Source organism: Bufo gargarizans, chromosome 8 (assembly GCF_014858855.1).
Source record: "Bufo gargarizans isolate SCDJY-AF-19 chromosome 8, ASM1485885v1, whole genome shotgun sequence".
Taxonomy (NCBI): domain Eukaryota; kingdom Metazoa; phylum Chordata; class Amphibia; order Anura; family Bufonidae; genus Bufo; species Bufo gargarizans.
The window spans coordinates 144,854,479-144,873,181 of record NC_058087.1 but is presented as its reverse complement, the minus strand read 5'-3'; the positions used below and the strand labels follow the sequence as shown (position 1 = coordinate 144,873,181).

Genomic DNA, 18,703 nt, shown 5'->3' with positions numbered 1-18,703 from the left:
TCAGTATAGGTGAAAAAAGCCAAAATAAATTGCAGTTCAAAAACACAGTATACAGGAGCTCTGATGTTTTTTTCAGGGGAAAAAAGAAAAAAATGCAGTTCACGCAGCCATTTGCAGAAAAATAAAAAAACACAAAAAAAAAGCTACAAAAACCGTAGCAAAAAAAAAAAAAGGCATGAGCGTATTCTGGTGTTTTGGTAAAAATTAGCAGTGCTAAATTCATGTGTATCAGGACTGGAGCCTATAGAAGACATGCGGTCTGGTCACACATGTGAATGAGATTTGTAAAATCTCTGCATCAATCTCCCCATTGACAACTGATCTTTAATTGCAGAAGTTTCTACAGGTGACCCCCCCCCCCCCCACGACTTGCTATACATTTAGCTGCACATGACCAGGACACGTTTTTCAGGGTAGATGTCCTCCATTTGTTGACAGCAAGCAGAGATCTTAAAAAAAAAAACAAAGGCTGAGGAATTAAAACAAAAGCATGTTATGAGCACCAATTTCTCAGCCTAAAGTGAGGTAAGTGAAGAGGTCAGTCACACTGGGAGTACCCCAGCAGGCTACGGGTTAACCCAGTGTCCTCTTCTGCGGTACTCAGGAAGAGCAGATCTGCGCATGCGTGCAGCATCCTTTCTGCTTTTCAGAGCCCCGTAGGGATGCAGTGACGTCACAATCCATCCCTCCTGCCCCCTCCCCTCCCCCCCTCCCCTTCTTCCTTCCCCAAATACTGGGCTGAGTAGCCAAGAGGGAAGCATGAGGATGGAGTGAGTGGGAGCAGGCACAGTCCTCCTCCTCCCTTCACCATCCCACCTAGCCATCACCTCTCAGCCTACCCACAGACAGCCAAGGAATCTCTATAGTGAGGAGCACCCAAGAGAAGCAGGAACCATGCAGACGTCCATGGAGTTGAAGAAATCCATCTCAGCCACCTTGGAGACAGACAAGCCAATGAAAAGATATGGAGCAGTGGAGGAGACTGACTGGAAAGCAGGGGGGCTGGGGAGAAGAAGTAAGTGCTGCTTATTATCACAGGCATGCAGCTGTCATACCTTGCAAGGAAGCAGTCCTATTACCCATTGTGTGTCCATCCAGCAGGCATGGACTGAGCTGTGCACCCACATGCTGAGAGTGGCAGCCTCTGCCCATCTGCTTGACCCTCTGCATCCCTGTCCTGGGCATACTGTATATATATACAGAAAAATCTCTCTACATACTGGTAGTGTTCCCATAGCCAACTGGTGGAGGAGATGCAGGAGAGGAAGCTGAGCCCTGGCTATGTGTATGTGCAGAGACATAATATTTACTTAGACTATTTGTAAACACTGACCAGATTGATATATTGTTATGTAAACAGTTACACATTATCACAGCCATTCCTAATGCATTCATTGGATGATATTTTGTTACCACTTTTCATTATTTGAAGAATTACGACATGTGACTTGTTATTACATGTTTTGCCTCATAAATATATAAAATATAGCCCTCTGGGTAGAAAGCACAAATTAAAATTGGATTTTATAGTCTGCTGCTGTCACTTTGTGTATGTATAAATTGGTTATTTCTGCGCCTTTGTTAGGAGAGATTTTCATATTTAGCCCTTTCTGGACTACTGGATAATGGATTAAAGGAATGTTACTATTTCTGAAATAGTCTGTATCTGTCCGTAGAAAATAAATAGACGGGTCATTTGTAATATGGAGTTTAACACATCGTAAAAGTGGTGGAGTTGGCAAAAAAATAGCCCAGACTCATGTATTCTCTGTTGGCTCTGCTGTCGTGGCTTTCGGGATTAAAGGGGTTGTTTTATACCAGCAAATGGCATTTATTATGTAGAGGAAGGGACTTACTAATGTATTGTGACTGTCCATATTGCCTCCTTTGCTCACTGGATTCATTTTTCCATCACATTATACATTGCTCATATCCAGGAGTTACAACCACCCTGCAATCCAACAGCGGTGGTCGTTCTTGAACACTAAAGGATAAAGCGCCCTCCTATGCATGCTACCCTGGTCTGGGCCACCATAGAGGCTGGTGCTTTTTCCTATAGTGTGCAAGCACAACCACCACTGCTGGATTGCAGGGTGGTCGTAACCCCTTGATATGAGCAGTGTATAACTTGATGGAAAAATGAATCCAGACAGGAAAGGAAACAATATGGATAATAATACATTAGGAAGTGCCTTGTATTAACTTTCTCTACATGATAAATGCAATTTGCTGAAATTAGACAACCCCTTTAAAGGAGCCATGACTGCTTTAGCAGATACTTTTTTTTAATGAGTCCCTTCTAATACTGACAGATCCCACTGCTAATGGCTCTATCCAGTTTGTGATGTTTCCATTTTTTCTATTTCTTTAATGGCAAGAATATTACTGTAGACTATGCTCTTCTTGCAATTAAAAGGTAAAGTAAACTGAACAGAAAGGAACTAAGCATGAGTGTGAACTAGAGTTGTAGCGGGTATCGAATTATCGATATCTAATCAATACTTTTGTAACCGGTATCGATTCGATGCCGGGATTTGACATTTACCGATACTAGGCTGCACTACTGCGCAGCCTAGTATCACAGAACATGGAGCGCGCTGCTCACAGCGCGCGCCATGTTCCCTCAGCAGCACAGGGGAGAACGAGTCTATCCCTCCCATCCCCCTGTGCCGGTGCTGCCGCCAATAAGAAGAGAGAGGGGCCAGGCATGGGATTCAGCCACTTCCCTCAGGTTCTCCAGATCTGGTTTTTAAACTTACAGCGGCAGCTGGAGATGAGCGCTTCCATTCCATAGGCTTTTTAAAAGCTGTGTGGTATGTGTGTAGTGTATGTATGGTGTATTTATGTATGTGTTCCATGTATATGGTGTGTTTATGTCTTGCATATATATGGTGTATGTATATGTAAACATGTGTCTTGATGCCGCGTGTCCGCCGTTGAGTAGGGAACCTGTTGTTAAAAATTTGAATCCCACCCCTGAGAGGGGCAGAGGATAGGAGGGGCTGTGGCCACTGTGCCACCAATGAAGATAACTCACCCAATAATACAAATATAGGCGGCGGGTGAGGCACCTGAGGGGTTAACTACAGCGGATCGCAGCGCCCTGTCATAGAGGTCGGGTGCTGGCTATGTGATTCTGCCGCCGGCACCTGCCTCCTGTATTTGTATTAAAAGGTTACTTATCTTCATTGGTGGCGCAGTGCGCCCCCCCCCCCCTTTCCTCAGTACTGAAAACATTGGTGGTGCAGTGCGCCCCCCCAAACCTCCCAGTATTAAAGTCATTAGTGGCGCAGTGCGCCCCCCCCCCCTTCCCCCAGTACTAAAAAGATTGGTGACGCAGTGCATCCCCCCAACCCCCCCAGTATTATAATCATTGGTGTCAGTGGCCAGAGGGTCCCCTCCTCTCCTCTTCATTCATTGGTGCTGCAGTGGCAGCTTCTGATCGGAGCCCCAGCAGTATAATCCTGCGGCTCCGATCAGTTACCATGGCAGCCAGGACGCTACTAAAGCCCTGGCTGCCATGGTAATCTCCCTGCTGCCGTGTGCACAAAGCACAGAGCAGCAGGGACAGTGTAAAGTCATATTCGCCCTACAAGAGCTCTATCAGGGTTATTAGGACAAGAGATGAAAACATCCCAGGTTCTAGCCCCTAAGGGGGCTAAAAAACAAAAAGTAAAAAATAAAATATTAAGTTTAAATCACCCCCTTTCCCAATTTAACATATAAAATATATAAACAATAAATAAATAAACATTTTACATATCGCCACGCTCAAAAAAAGGTCAACTATTAAAATATAAAAAAATATCTTTAGTCAGCTTGCCCCCCCCAAAAAATAGGATCGGACTGTTCGATTATGGGCTGGACGTTCCATAAAATGCAGAATGCACGCTGCTTTTTTAGTGTTTTATTTTTTTCGCGTGGTATCGAATGGTATCGAGTATCTCAATATCGCAGGCTGCAGCCGTGATCTATCTGTATACAGAATGTAACTACTGCAGCCATTCGCTTGCCTCCATGGCAAGTGATCGGCTGCAGCAGTCAAGCGCCAGAGCCAGAGCAGCAGCGCTAGAATCGGTGCATTGGTGATCTAGCTGTATATGGCCCCCGACTGCTGCAGCCAGTCACTGTATGCATGTTATATGGCATATGATTTCTGAGACCCCAGTGGTCACGTGCTGTACGTAGCTATGTCACTGCAGCAGTCTACAAACAGAATCTGCTGGTGAGGACCACAGCAGCAGCAGCCGTGGACACGGCAGGGACTAAGTGTTGAGTAAATGTTCTTTTATTATTTTATCAGATTTAGGGGCACTAAGGAGCTTTTCATATAACTCAGACAACCCCTTTAAGTAGAGTGCTCAGTATTTCCTACTCCAAAGTACCATCAGATACTAACAATAGGTCAGACATTAGGAAAGGTTTGTTAATAGGTGAAAAGTCACGACCTGGTATTTTGAGGGGTCATTTTTATGACAGCCTTCTATGTTACTATAACCATTATTGCAATGAGCCGTGTCCTGTACAACCAGGGCCGGACTGGCGAAAGATCCTACAGGGAAATTTCCCAATGAGCCGCCTGAGCCCTCCTCGCAGCTGCTGGCCAGGTACATAATGATCTGATGCTCTAAGCATTAATTAATGCTAGGAGAATCAGGTACTTATGCACCGGGCCAATGGACTCAAGTGCACCCTGAAGTTAACTGTATCACCGTTCTCGGGACAGTCATACAGTTGAATATTTTTCAGCGCTATTTAAAAGGACCTATCAAGACTGAACAAGTCCCCTTCCCTTCCCCTACATACAGCAATACTGACCACTCTTTTTTTTTTTTTTTTTTTTATAATATATATCTTTATTATTACATTTTTTTACAAACAATTAAAAAAAAATGCTTTTTACAACAATTTGGTACACTTACATGCATATGAAGGAAAAATGTTGCCCTATTCTCTTTCCTTACAACCACATGATTCATTTATATACATATAGAATCCCCCCTAAGACGCCGCGAAGAAAAAAAAAAAAAAAGAAAAAAAAAAACGAATAAAAATTTATAATTTCTCTCACCAATACCCCCCCCCCCCCCCACACCGCCTACTTTAGTTTAGCCATTTCTGCCATGTTTTGGCAAATCTTGATATTTTTTTTTTTCAATTTTTTTTTATAATATTTTTATTTTTTATTTATTTTTTATAAATAAAAATACTGACCATTCTTACCTGGTCCCTGATGCCAGTCTCCTTCCTGATCGCTTCACCGTTGCCTTTGCATCTCCCCTGCAAGCAGATAACAACATCCGTCGACGGGGGGGAGTTGAGCTAATAGAAGGCCGCAGCGGTGACCTGCTCCCCATGACTCAAAAAAATTTTGTATTTTTTTTTTTTTTTTTTACACATGGTGTGTTTTAGTATATTCTTTTTGTTTACAACCCATGAGTTTTTAAACACTATACCCCTTCAGAAATCATGTTCTCTGTAGATCTCTATGAAAAAAAACATTGTAAAAAACAAAAATTTCAACATACATTGATACATGCATTTTTTCAGGCAGGAGCAATGCATAAACAAAGTGTTATAGAAACAATGTATGTCTACGGCACAAAAATGACAGAAAATTTGCCAAAAAGTGTCATAGCCAAAACATGCTGCAGTTTTCCCAAAATGCCAAGGACCCAAACATTTTTTATACAAATGAAGAAAAACGTTGAAAACCAGTGTGTCACGACCCCTGGTCATGGCCGTGACTCCTTGGGAGCCGCATGCAGTTATCCGCGGTCTGGTGTTGTCGCAACCGCAGCTGGGGGCACTTAGTGGTTTGCCTCAGGTGCGGTTGCCGCGAATAACAGGCATGCGTGCGGTTGCCCTTGGCAACGTGTTTTGGTGTGCACGTCCTTCGTCTGTGTTTGTGTGCACTTCCTGGTCTGTTTGTTGTGCACGAGGTTGTATGCACTTGGACACCTCCCTTCACCTGCGGTTGTCCGCGGCAACGTCTGGTGTTGTGCATGTGGTGGCAGGGTCTCTGCCTGCTGGTTGTTCTGCAGGACACGGTGGCCACGCATGCCGTTGCCAGCGGTGACAGGTGAGTGAGTGTGTGTGCTATTCCCCTTTAAGTTGGTGTTTTCCCTTCTGTGGTATAGGAAGGGTTAACTCCCTTCCCAGTGTGTGTGTTGTCACTGGGTGTGGTTGACTGGTGGGTGTGGCCTTTTGGCCTATATAGCCTGAGTCTCTTGCAGGCTTCAGTAGGTTGCTCTCAGCCATGCTGGCTGGAGCAGCCTCCTGTCTCCTCCATCTGCCTGGTGAGGACCATCCTTCTGGTCATAAAACCTTGTTAGTAAAACCTTTGTTACCTTGTCTGATGTTATGTGTATGTGGTTGCTGGCTTGTTGCACCTTATGGTTCCCTGTGTGATGTATGGTGTGTGCTGTTGTCTTCTCTGTTGTTGTAGACAGACAGCACTTTTGCATGGGTTCCGGGCGGTGTGTTTGTGGCAGGTAGGTGAGGTTGAAGTTCCACATACCTGCCACTGCCATAAGTGGTATTGGGTTCCCTTTATTTCCAGCTTGGCCTTTCTAGGCTCCTGTTCCTCCGTGTTCTGGAGGAACAGGTAGTCTATCCAGCTCCTAGCCTAGGGACCTGCGGAGGGATAGTAGGGACCCGAGGTTCCTGCGCATGGGTCCTCCTACCCTTACCCTGGGTTCACACCTGAGCGTTTCCCAAACGCGCGTCAAACGCGTGTTTTTGCCGCGCGTTTCTTAAGCGCATTTTTGTAATAGTGAACGCGCGTTTGACGCGCGTTTGTGTCATTGACTGCAGTGTCCTATGGCCACAAACGCGCGTCAAAACGCCCCAAAGAAGCTCAAGTACTTGTTTGAGCGTCGGGTGTTTTACAGCGCGTTCGTACGCGCTGTAAAACGCCCAGGTGTGAACCCTTCCCATAGGGAAGCATTGGATTTCATGTCTTGAGCGTTTTACAGCGCGTTTGAACGCGCTGTAAAACGCTCAGGTGTGAACCCAGGGTAAAGGTCGGCCCATGCAGGTTAGGAGTTAGGGTCAGATCAGGGAAACTTTAGGAGGTGACCTGCTCCCTGATCCTGTGGTCTTGCAGCGACCAAACATCTCCGGGTACCGCACGGCTGGGGGTTTCCCCCACCGCCAGTCGTGACACAGTGTTAAATATCTTAAATTCCCATGGACTTACAGCTAACATCTTTGAATAAAGAAAAGACCTACAGCTAACATCTGTAGGCGGCAGTTTTTTGTCTAAAAAAGCAGCAAACAACACTGCTAAACAAAAGGCAGTAAAAGTGGCAAAAACACCATAAAAAAATCTTTGTCAAATCAATTTTCTAGGCAATTACCCATTCTTACTATAAACCTCAGATTCCAACCAAGTGACAATCCAACAATGAGATTTATTTATTATCTGTCATTTATCAGCAGCCGGGACCAATGATATGATAATAAATAGGGAGCTGCCGGCAGGTACACCCTGGAGGGTTTGTCTGTGGACATTTTTGAGTTTTATATATTAGCGCCTAATGGGGTTTTGTACCACATGCTGCGTACCTCTCGCTTTGCCATCCCCTGACGGTGGTAATAACAATAGTTCATTTTGATGGCCACTTATGGTAGGGTTCGGTGGGATCATGAAGTAGATGGACTATGCTGGTGACGTGCGATAGCTGCAGAGGTATTATGTTCACGTTTCATATTTAATCAGGCTATTTTGAGTACATTTTTCGTATTCCTGTATTTGCAGAGCGGTGAGTCATCCAGACAAGAGATCACACGCAGCAATGAGATACTGTTCAATTAACACTTTACATTACCAGTCGTGAACAAACCTTAGCAGAAAACTGTATCACGATGCAATTGGTGGGAAGACACTGTGTATCCTGGCAGGAGAAATGAAGGACACATCCTGCTAGGGCTTTTACTTTCTAGGTACATGAAATACTGTAGAAACCTGCCAGCCCCTTTAATTAAAGCCCTCCAAAAACAAAATAGTGTATGGATCCCTCAGACAGGTTTCTAATTCTATTTAAGACATTTTGTCCTTTGCTAAGAGTTAAAGGATTTTCCCATGGAAATTATGGAATTTCCAAACCTGATCATCATCACTGGGCACCTTTAGTGGCATCATGTGTACATGTGATCATAGAGTGAAGGGTATCCTGGCTATATGCCATCTTTTTCCAAATTAGGGATATTGATGGTTTTCTTTAAGATAGAATTATGGCTCTATTTTCTCATTTATATGATTTTTTTTTTCATTGGACAGTCCCTTCCATAATGATTAATGATAAGTCATTACCAGGAGTGGACTGTCCATAGACCCTCCAGGGAAATTTCCATCTAAGCCCTCCTCACTGCGGCTGGCTGGGTGCATAATGATCTGGTAATTAATACTGGGAGCATCACTTGCTTCAGTATCTGGTCGGTGGCTGCTAGTGTCCTCCTGAATTCAGTGTCCTCAGGATGGTGATAGTTGAGTACTGCAGGAGATGACGGGAACCCATGTCTCTCTGCCTTGCTGTTCCCCCTCATAGGCCACAGGCCACTATATGAGGCAGTGTACAAATGGCACAAGGACACAGACGTCACAGGCCACAGGCTGGAAAAGGCTTGTGGCCTGCACCGGAGATGGCGACTTGGAACGGGACTCAGGTATCATATTTTTTTCTTTCCTTGGCCACTGGGGAAGCATACTACTGGGGCACTATATGGGTAATTACTAGGTTAAGTCCAGGTAGCACACTGAAGGTAGGGCATTCATGGTGCTGTATCCTGCATCTGCCACCCGAAGCCCCCTGCTCCATATCTTAATTAGAGATAATTGGAGGAGGACAGAATGTGGCAGCTATTGAGTCATGTCAGAAAGGCAGCTTCTGGGGAAGCATTTTGTGCTGCACTGTGGTGTTTGGTTCTGCTGGGGCAGTATTTTGTCCTGCACGATGGTATTTGGTTCTGCTGGGGCAGTATTTTGTGCTGCACTGTGGTATTTGGTTCTGCTGGGGCAGTATTTTGTGCTGCACGATGGTATGGCTGACCCCACCTACTTGTGTTGGCCTTGCCTACTTGTGTTGCCCCACCTTCTGTCAATATGGACCTATCTACAACATGGAGGCCACTTTTAGGTTTTTCTCCAGGACCACGTTAAGTTCCCAGTCTGCCTCTGATTGGTACCTAATGTTGGGTTTCCACTGCCTGGGTACAGGGGTGCACCTAGCCTTTCTGCTGCCTGAGGCGAAAACTGAAACACGGCCCCCCGTCAATGCCAATTTCTTAACCTAACCCCTTTGCCACAATGAAAGCGCTCATTGCCCATGGCCCTTCCGCTGCCCCCCTCTTGCCCCTACCTGGTGCCTCACCTGGCCTCATTGGTGGTACATCCCTGCCTGGGACCAGGCACATCATGTCCAGAAGCAGCTTTTGGTGCTGGTAGCTGACACAACAGAGACGATAGCTGCCATCCAGTCAGCAGCTCTCGGCCAGGTCTTCCTCAGTGGCCTGCCATGCATGTTGCTTGCCTATTGTATCTATTGTTGCATTTTGTATCACTAAAGAACCTGTACATCTACCAAGACAATGGCACAGGTGAAATATTCAGTCATTGCTGAATTTTGTCGCTTGCTCGACCTATTTGTTTGTTTTCAAGCTGGAAATGGTCCCTTGTCTGCTGAGTGTGGAGATTTTTCAGCATTACAGCCATCTAATACAATCTCATCCCGAGGAGACTATGTTAACAACAGTGGTTTTTTTCATCAGGAACATTTTGGGATTTGCTGGCTTCTTTTTCAAAATGTTGTTGGACATTATGTCGGAAGATTAAAGTGTAACTGCCATTCTATTTTTATTTGTGCAATGTGTAGGGGCAGTGATACTTGCAATTTTTGTAATATACTTTAATTACTGAAATCAAACATTTCTATTAGAAAAACAGCTCTAAAGAGGCCCATTTTGAGCCTTAGCGACGCTCCTCTGTCTTCTGTTTACATAACACAGTCAGTGTTAGCAAGTCTCCACTGTTATGTAAGCAGAAGACAGAGGAGCGTCGTTAAGGCTCAAAATGGGCCACTTTACAGCTATTTTTCTAATCGAAATCTATGATTCCAGTAATTAAAGTATATTACAAAAATGGTCAGTATCACTGCCCCGAAACATTACACAAATAAAAATAGAACAGCAGTAACACTTTAAGCTTGAGACTGCATGCAGATGCTCACTCTGTAGATATTTAAAATAGTATGCTATATTATTCTGAGATGTAAAATGCAAACTATATTTCAAAATGGTAAGCTAAGCTGCAGTATCAAAACTGACGTTGTGGGCCATGCTATGGGATAGATAGAACAGGGAGGTAACATCAATGTGGACCGTGTTTTGCTTCTATGGAAATACTAACCGTTCATAGACACTTTGGGGGACATTTATCATTTGCGGTTGTTTTTGTGTCAGTTTTAAGCCCTTTTTTGCTTTGTTGCCTGCACCAAATTGTTTGAAATTAACACCTTAATAATATATTTGGATTGAGTGCAATGTGGTTCACACCTATATATGTAAAAGTACACCACAGGGTTGCGTGAGGAAGGTTGCAACTTTTTTGCAACTGCATAAGCCACAAAATCTGATTTGATAAATGCCCTCCTTTGTTCTTTGCTTTGTGACCAGAGGCGTACATAGGAATCACTGGGCCCCATAGCAAAAATCTGAATTGGGCCCCTTAACCCCGCCCACTACCCACCATGGCCCCTCCCACTTCCTGACTTTGCTCCTCCCATGCCACACCCCCATTAAATAAATTTATACATGACCTACAGAAACTGTTAGGGGTTTCCTGGGGGTGACCTGTCACATGGGATATCTGCTGCAGCCTGCAGGTCTCCTTATTTGGGGTGCCATGTTAGGCTACTTTCACACTTGCGTTCGGGTCTCCGCTTGTGAGTTCTGTTTGAAGGCTCTCACAAGCGGCACCGAACGGATCCGTCCAGCCCTAATGCATTCTGAGTGGATGCGGATCCGCTCAGAATGCATCAGTATGGCTCCGTCTGTCCTCCGCTCAGCAGGCGGACACTTGAACGCTGCTTGCAGCCTGGCCGTGCGGAGGCAAACGAATCCGTCCAGACTTACAATATAAGTCAATGGGGACGGATCCGTTTGAAGTTGACACAGTGTGGCTCAATTTTCAAACGGATCCGTCCCCCATTGACTTTCAATGTAAAGTCAAAACGGATCCGTTTGCACTATCATGAACAAAAAAAAAAATGTTTTTTTTTTTTTTTGTTCATGTTAATGCAAACGGATCCGTTCTGAACGGATCTAAGCTTTGCATTATAGGTGCGGATCCGTCTGTGCAGACACCAGACGGATCCGCTCTGAACGCAAGTGTGAAAGTAGCCTTAAAGGGAATCTGTCACTAGCAATTTACCCCCAATTTTTTTTTCATGAATCCATGTTTAACAGAGTACCTGTTTTCCATCTGTCTTGTTCTTTTGATTGTGAGTCTTGTCATGTCTTCAAAAAATCGATTCTTATGATATGTAAATGAAGCTGTAAGGAGCCCAGAGGGGCGTTATTCTTTCTCCACGGTGCCCAGGAACGCCCCTCTGAAGTGCCGTGCCCGGCTAAGTTTGAAAACTAATAACGCCTCCAAGTTCATCTAAATCGCCTCCCAGAGGCACGGCTAAGTGCTGAACACCCCCCTCCTCAGTGCCGCGCTCTGCGGCAAACACCCCGATCCTCCTCTCGCCGGCATCCCAAATCCCGCGCAGGCGCAGTGCCGTCAGTCATCTTATCATAGCGCAGGCAATCGCCGGCACTGCGCCTGCGCGGGATTTGGGATGCCAGCGAGAGGAGGATCGGATTTGGGAGGCGATTTAGATGAACTTGGAGGCGTTATTAGTTTTCAAATTTAGCCGGGCACGGCACTTCAGAGGGGCGTTCCTGGGCACAGTGGAGAAAGAATAACGCCCCTCTGGGCTCCTTACAGCGTCATTTACATATCATAAGAATCGATTTTTTGAAGAAATGACAAGACTCACAATCCAAAGAACAAGACAGATGGAAAAAAGGTACTCATGGATCCATGTTTAATAAAGTACCTTTTTTCCATCTGTGTTCTTCTTTTCCATGTCAGTCTTGTCCTTTCTTCTAAAAATCGATTCTTGCTGTAAGCCGGACTGGAGCCCAGAGGGGCGTTTTTCTTTCTCCACGGTGCCCCTCTGATTAGTGCCGTGCCCGCCTAAATATGAAAACTCTAACGCCTCCATCATTTAGCTGAATCGCCTCCCAGAGGCGCGGCTAAGTCCTAGACACCCGCCCCCCTCCTCAGCGCTGCGCTCTGAAACACCCGATCCTCCTCTCGTCGGCGTCCCAAATCCCGCGCAGGCGCAGTGCCGGCGATTGCCTGCGCCTGCGCTCTGATAATACGGCTGAGGGCAACAGCTTCAACATCGTCACTGGGCTCGGCGCATGCCCAGTGACGATGTTGAAGCTGTTGCCCTCAGCCGTATTATCAGAGCGCAGTCGCAGGCAATCGCCGGCACTGCGCCTGCGCGGGATTTGGGACGCCGACGAGAGGAGGATCGGGTGTTTCAGAGCGCAGCGCTGAGGAGGGGGGCGGGTGTCTAGGACTTAGCCGCGCCTCTGGGAGGCGATTCAGCTAAACATGGGGGGGGGGGCCCTGGGGAGAAAAGCAGCCGCATAGCCGGCTGCTGGTCATCAGTGGGCGGGGCCTTATCTGCGCTACGGGCCCCCCAGTGCCGCGGGCCCCATAGCAGTGGCGTGGTCTGCCTCTATGGGCGGTACGCCACTGTTTGTGACTCCATGTCTACTTGCTTGCAGGGGTGCAGGGGTGTAACTACCATAGCGGCAGACCATGCGACTGCTATGGGGCCCAGAGCAAGAGGGGGCACAGTCTTAGGCTACTTTCACACTAGCGTTTTGGCTTTCCGTTTCTGAGATCCGTCATGGGCTCTCAGAAGCGGTCCAAAAAGAATTGAGTTTTGCACTAATGCATTCTGAATGGAAAAGGATCCACTCAGAATTCATCAGTTTGCGTCCGATTAGTCATCATTCCGCTCTGGAGGCGGACACCAAAACGCTGCTTGCACCGTTTTTCTGTCTGCCTGATGAGCCGAGCCAAACGGATCCGTCCTGACACACAATGTAAGTAAATGGGGACGGATCTGTTTTCTCTGACACAATAGAAAACGGATCTGTCCTCCATTGACTTTCAATGATGTTCAAGACGGATCCGTCATGGCTATAGAAGACATAATACAACCGGATCCGTTCATGACGGATGCATGCAGTTGGATTATTGTAACGGAAGCGTTTTTTCAGATCCATGACGGATCCGCAAAAAATGCTAATGTGAAAGTAGCCTTAGTTGGGATTATTTCTAGTGTTGAGCGAACTTGTGTTTTAAGTTCGGCGTCTAAAGTTCGGGTTCGGGTTATCGAAGTATCCCGTTATGGATTCTAAATTCCGTTATGGTCCGTGGTAGCGAAATCCATAATGGGATACTTCGATAACCCGAACCCGAACTTTAGACGCCGAACTTAAAACACAAGTTCGCTCAACACTAATTATCTCCTCTTCTAATGGAGGTGAAAACTTGGTCAGGACTCTACCCTCTAATCTAAAGGAACAACTTTTAGCAAATTAGGCCGTAGAAAAATGGCCCCAAGGGTCATTGGAAAAGGGAAACCCTTCTGCCCTGTGTGGGGGCCCTTGCTATGGGGCCCTTACTTCTTTATGTACTCCACAGTTTGCTTGTGTTTTGTTTCAGTTGCTTTTAGTAATGCGCTCATATTATTAGGAGTTATTACATTGAGAGTTAAATGACATGAAATTGAATTAGCCGAGCAAGCTGAAGCCAGTGACATTGCTCCAGTCTACCCCATGGCTTCTTTATCTGATGTACTGACTACTGAGATGGTTGTAAGTGCAGATCATAGAACTGGCAGAACTACGTTACCCTTAAAGGAAATGTGTCCTCAGAATGTGACCAGGTTTTGGTGTTAAACATATTTCTTTTTTTAAATTTTTATAGATTTTTTTCATGTCACTATCTGTATTTAAATAAAATGTATATAATCCTGCAGTTTTTACCCTGTCCACTAGACTTAATAACAGATCATTATTTCCTGTTCTGTACAGGTAACTTTTCAGTAGCCATAATCATTATCAGCAGAGGCAGAATTGCAATGACAAGTAACACCTCTGTATAGATAACACAGGATCTACCATTCACTGTAGGTGATCTCACAGGTTATCAGTTTCCTCCTGACCACTGCACAAAGCACAGAGCATGCCTTGAAATTTCTCCCATAGCAGTCAATAAGTCCTCTCTTGTCCATTGTATCTATGGCCCATGTAGCTGGTCCATATTTTAGGACTAGCGTCCAGTGAGAAAACTGCAGGGTTTTAGTATTTTTTTTTTAACTATACGGTAGATTATGAAATAGAAATTGAAATTAAAATAGTCACCCAAAACTCTTAAAACATGTGTTTCACATAAAAATGTGATTTAAACAATCGATCACTTTGTGATGTTCCCTTTAATAATATCCGTAAAGAACCCCTCAGCCTTAGGCCTCATGCACACGACCGTTGTTCTGGTCCACATCCGAACCGCATTGTTTGCGGCTCGGGTGCGGACCCATTCACTTCAAAGGGGCCGCAAAAGATGCGGACAGCACTCCGTGTTCTGTCCGCATCCTTTGCTCCGTTCCATGGCCCTGCAAAAAAAAATATAGCATGTCCTATTCTTGTCTGTAATGCGGACAAGATTAGGCATGTCTACAATGGGCCGCCCGTTCCGTTCAGCAAATTGCGGAAGGCACATGGGCGGCTTCTGTTTTTTGTGGATCCGCGGTTTGTGGATCGCAAAAAACGGCACAGTCGTGTGCATGAGGCCTAAATGAAGAAAAACAATCACATGTAAATAATGACGCCAAAATCTCTTCATTATCAAACTGTTAAATAACCGCCTCTTATATGTTACTGGAAAGCAATGAAAATACTTCCATATTGATTGATACACAGCTTTACTGAATGCTGAATTTGCAGATCTGTTGTATTATGCGGTCACATATCCAGTGCTTTCACGAAACTAGCCTGATTTACTATTCTGTAACCATCGGGGCCTGTAATGATTGCCATAATATCTGTGTCCCAGCATTCCCAGAAATACACGACTAGAATTTCTATAATTGTAAGGCTGTCAGTAACCCAAGTGAATGGTGACAACTAAAAGAAATGTGTTCCATGTAGAGAGATGTCTTTATGTTTAGGGCTTATGCACACGAACGTACTTTTTTTTCATTTTGGTTCCATTTGTTTACAGGTTCGTATGAGGAACCATTCACTTCAATGGGGCTTGAAAAAAAACTAACGGAAATGACCTCGCATTCCGTATCCGTATGTCCGCTCTGCAAAAAAATAGAGCATGTCCTATTCTCTTGTCCTATTCTTCATCTTTTTTTTTTTTTGGGCGGATCTGTGTTTTGTGGACCGAAAAACACAAACGGTCGCTTGCTTGAGCTCTAAAGGTAATGGACACCTTAGAGACATTTTTTAAAATCATTGCATTGTACTCATTTTGGGGTAAAAATTTCCTTGGCCTTTACAAAAACTTTTTAACAGTTTTCCTCCACAGCTATCAGTTTCAGTGCATTTGTAGACTATTACATTCTGCTTTACAGTGAATCCATCAGAGAATTGACCAGACGACTGTATGTGTAGCACTTATCTGTGAACTTCTGACAGCTCATAAACACTCAATATAGCTAAATTCATGTAGCTAAACTGACACTAGTAAGGCTTAAATGAGTATTTATGAGCTGTCAGATAAGGGCTACAGATTGAGCCTTTAGAGTAGCTCCCTGGCAGATTCAGTGTGAGGCAGTCTGTAGATGTAGTGCCAGTGAAAACTGTAGAGGAAAAACTGTTGACAATTTTTAATAAAGCCCAATTAAAGGAATGAATTTTAGCCCAACATAAGTAAAATGCAATGATTAAAAAAATACCCCAAAAAGTGTCCTTAGCCATTAAAGGAGTTTAAAATGTCCCCTCATGTGATGTGCACCCCGCATGAAATATACTTACCTCGGTCCTCACTCCCGGCGCCGCTCCTGGTCCCCACACCGCCACTGCTGCTTCTCCCTGCACACAGATAAAAACAACCGGTGTCGGGGGGAGCAGCCAATGGCAGGCGGGGATGGGGTCGATCCTCCCTAGCATCGCTCATCCCTGTCCCCGCCTGCCAATGGCTGTATAACTTAACTGGAGCTAACATTACGGTAATTTAAAAGGAACCTGTCAATTGAATTTTGCACAATAAACTGCCTACACTGGGTTATTCCTGTACACATTTAAAGGCATGTCGTCATATAAACGTTGCGAAAATACATAGAAGAAAGTATAGATTTTACACGAACTGAGGATTGGGTCAATTATTGGGGATGTGAGTTCGTAATGACACTCATTTCTGATAATTGCAACCTCGAAATGTGCCAACAATCACAAGACAAACGAGCAAAATGTTTCTTTGTCGGTGATTCCATCTTTTAGGTGGCACATTAAATCATAGTTTGCTGTAAGCTTATTATCCAGGTTTAATAATCAGGTGTGAAGCATGTATGCCAGTTTTTGGCACAGATTATGCCAGAATTCTGTCACCATTTGATTTAGCTCTCCCGCATAGCTTTAAAAAATACAGCTTAGGGCGGGTGCGCATCAGCGTTATTGAATTCCGTTATAGGTTCCATTATAACAGAGTAATGACGGAATATAACGGAATTCTAGGATGGAATGCAAAATGGAAGCCTTTAAAGAGGCATTCCGTTTTTCTCTGTCCTAATAAATTTCTATAGGCGCAAATAGCGATTCAGTTTGTTTCCGTTATACTGTACATGATGGATAAAATAGTCCTGTCGACAGGATAGTTATTTCCATCATGTACTGTAAAACGGAAACAAATGGAAACGTTATTTGGCCCCATAGAAATGTATTAGGACGGTGCAAAATGGAATGCATCTTAAAGGCTTCTGTTTTGCATTCCGTCCTAGAATTCCGTTATTACTCTTTTATAACGGAACCTTTAACGGAATTCAATAACTCTGATGCAAACCCGCCCATATATATAATATGCAAATGACCCTGGACCAGTCATATCGGTGGCTTGTTCATGTAAATAATCATGGTCTCCTTGCTGTAGGCACACCCATTGAAACACCATGGACGTTCCAAAGATGGGCCGACGTCAGCAGAAAAGCTTCTGAAATCTTGCGCCCGTGCTGTTGTTTCCTGCCCCTTGAGCATGTACAACCCCCTGTCTATCAGTTCAGAGGAAAGCTCTGTCAGTCACTACCTTTTCTGACCCACGTGCAGTGTGCATAAAGTATTTAGACTAGGGGGACTTTATTCTGAGAAGGGGTTGCCCATTTTGAACTACATCATTAAAAGTTTTTTTCTGGGATTTTCATACTGATGTTGTATCTTCAGGATAGGTCATTAAAGGGGTTGTCCAGGCTTTTTTATATTGATGACCAATCCTCAGGATAGGTCAATATCAGATTGGCGGGGGTCCGACACCCGGCACCCTCGGGAGACGGCACGTGCACACTGTGCGCGCTGTCTCCTCATAGGTGTCGGACCCCCACCGATCTGATATTGACCTATCCTGAGGATTGGTCATCAATATTAAAAGGCCAGACAACCTCTTTAATATGAGATTGGCAGGGGTCTGGACTGGTTCTCGGTTATCCAATGGACGTCACTGTGCTTGGTAAGCTGAAAGGAGGCAATGTTGCCCACCAGAGCTCCAGTGAACGCTGTGGTTTCCTCAGACATCTGAGGAATCGGGATTGGATCCCTGCTGATCTGATATTGATGACCTATTCTGAGGATAGGCATCAATATGAAAATTCCAAATAACCCTTTAATACAGCTCATCTTAGTTTTTAAAATGGAAGAGAAGAAAATCCTTGCATCATATAATGCTATCCTAATAAGTGCAAACTAAAAAAGTCCTAAGCTTTTTTTTTTATTATTAAATTGGATCGAGTATATCAATTTCTCAAAATTTGAAATTAAAGATACATACCTCCCAACGTTTTGGATGGACAAAGAGGGACACTTTTGGCTCATTGCGTGAAAGATCCATTTAATTTCTTTGCTTTTACACAATAGCGCAAAAACGATCTGAATATAGAAATTTCTAAAATGCAAATTGGATCGAATAATGAAATAATACGGTATACAAGACGGGCTCTAATATACAGAGAGGAACCAGACAAACACTTTCTGAATCAATATTGTAAATGAAATAATGAAAGTCTTTATTCTAGATCAAAAAGAGGCAGGAGCAAAGAGGGACTTGGGTCAAAAATAGGGACCTTCAGAGCTCTGGAGAGGTGATACCAGGGCCTTTACAGCTTCACCCACTTGCATTGGTCTTTTGCATATATTTTAACCTACTACTAGTCATATAGTACGTGAGAAATTCATTAGTAGATTGCTTTGACTTCTTGTGCCACGAACAGTTAAAAAAGAGTAATATCAGCCTTCCATGCTGAGCACAGATTTGTATTCTTTACCTTGTACCTTTCCATCAACAAAATAATTACAATAATGGTCTTACACCCTAATTCACCACAACTGCCCTCCGAAACACACCATTACTGCATTATGT

General features: G+C 44.4%; 1 protein-coding gene across 1 annotated transcript in view; it reads left to right on the top strand.

The window, feature by feature from the left end:
* The first annotated feature begins 790 nt into the window (after positions 1-790).
* The window catches only part of BMERB1 (bMERB domain containing 1), a 197,712-nt gene continuing 179,799 nt past the window's right edge, over positions 791-18,703 (top strand). Inside the window, exon 1 of the mRNA XM_044303169.1 lies at positions 791-1,015. Within this exon, the coding sequence (XP_044159104.1) occupies positions 895-1,015 (121 nt within the window). The 5' untranslated portion in view covers positions 791-894. The remainder of the gene's footprint in view (positions 1,016-18,703) is intronic.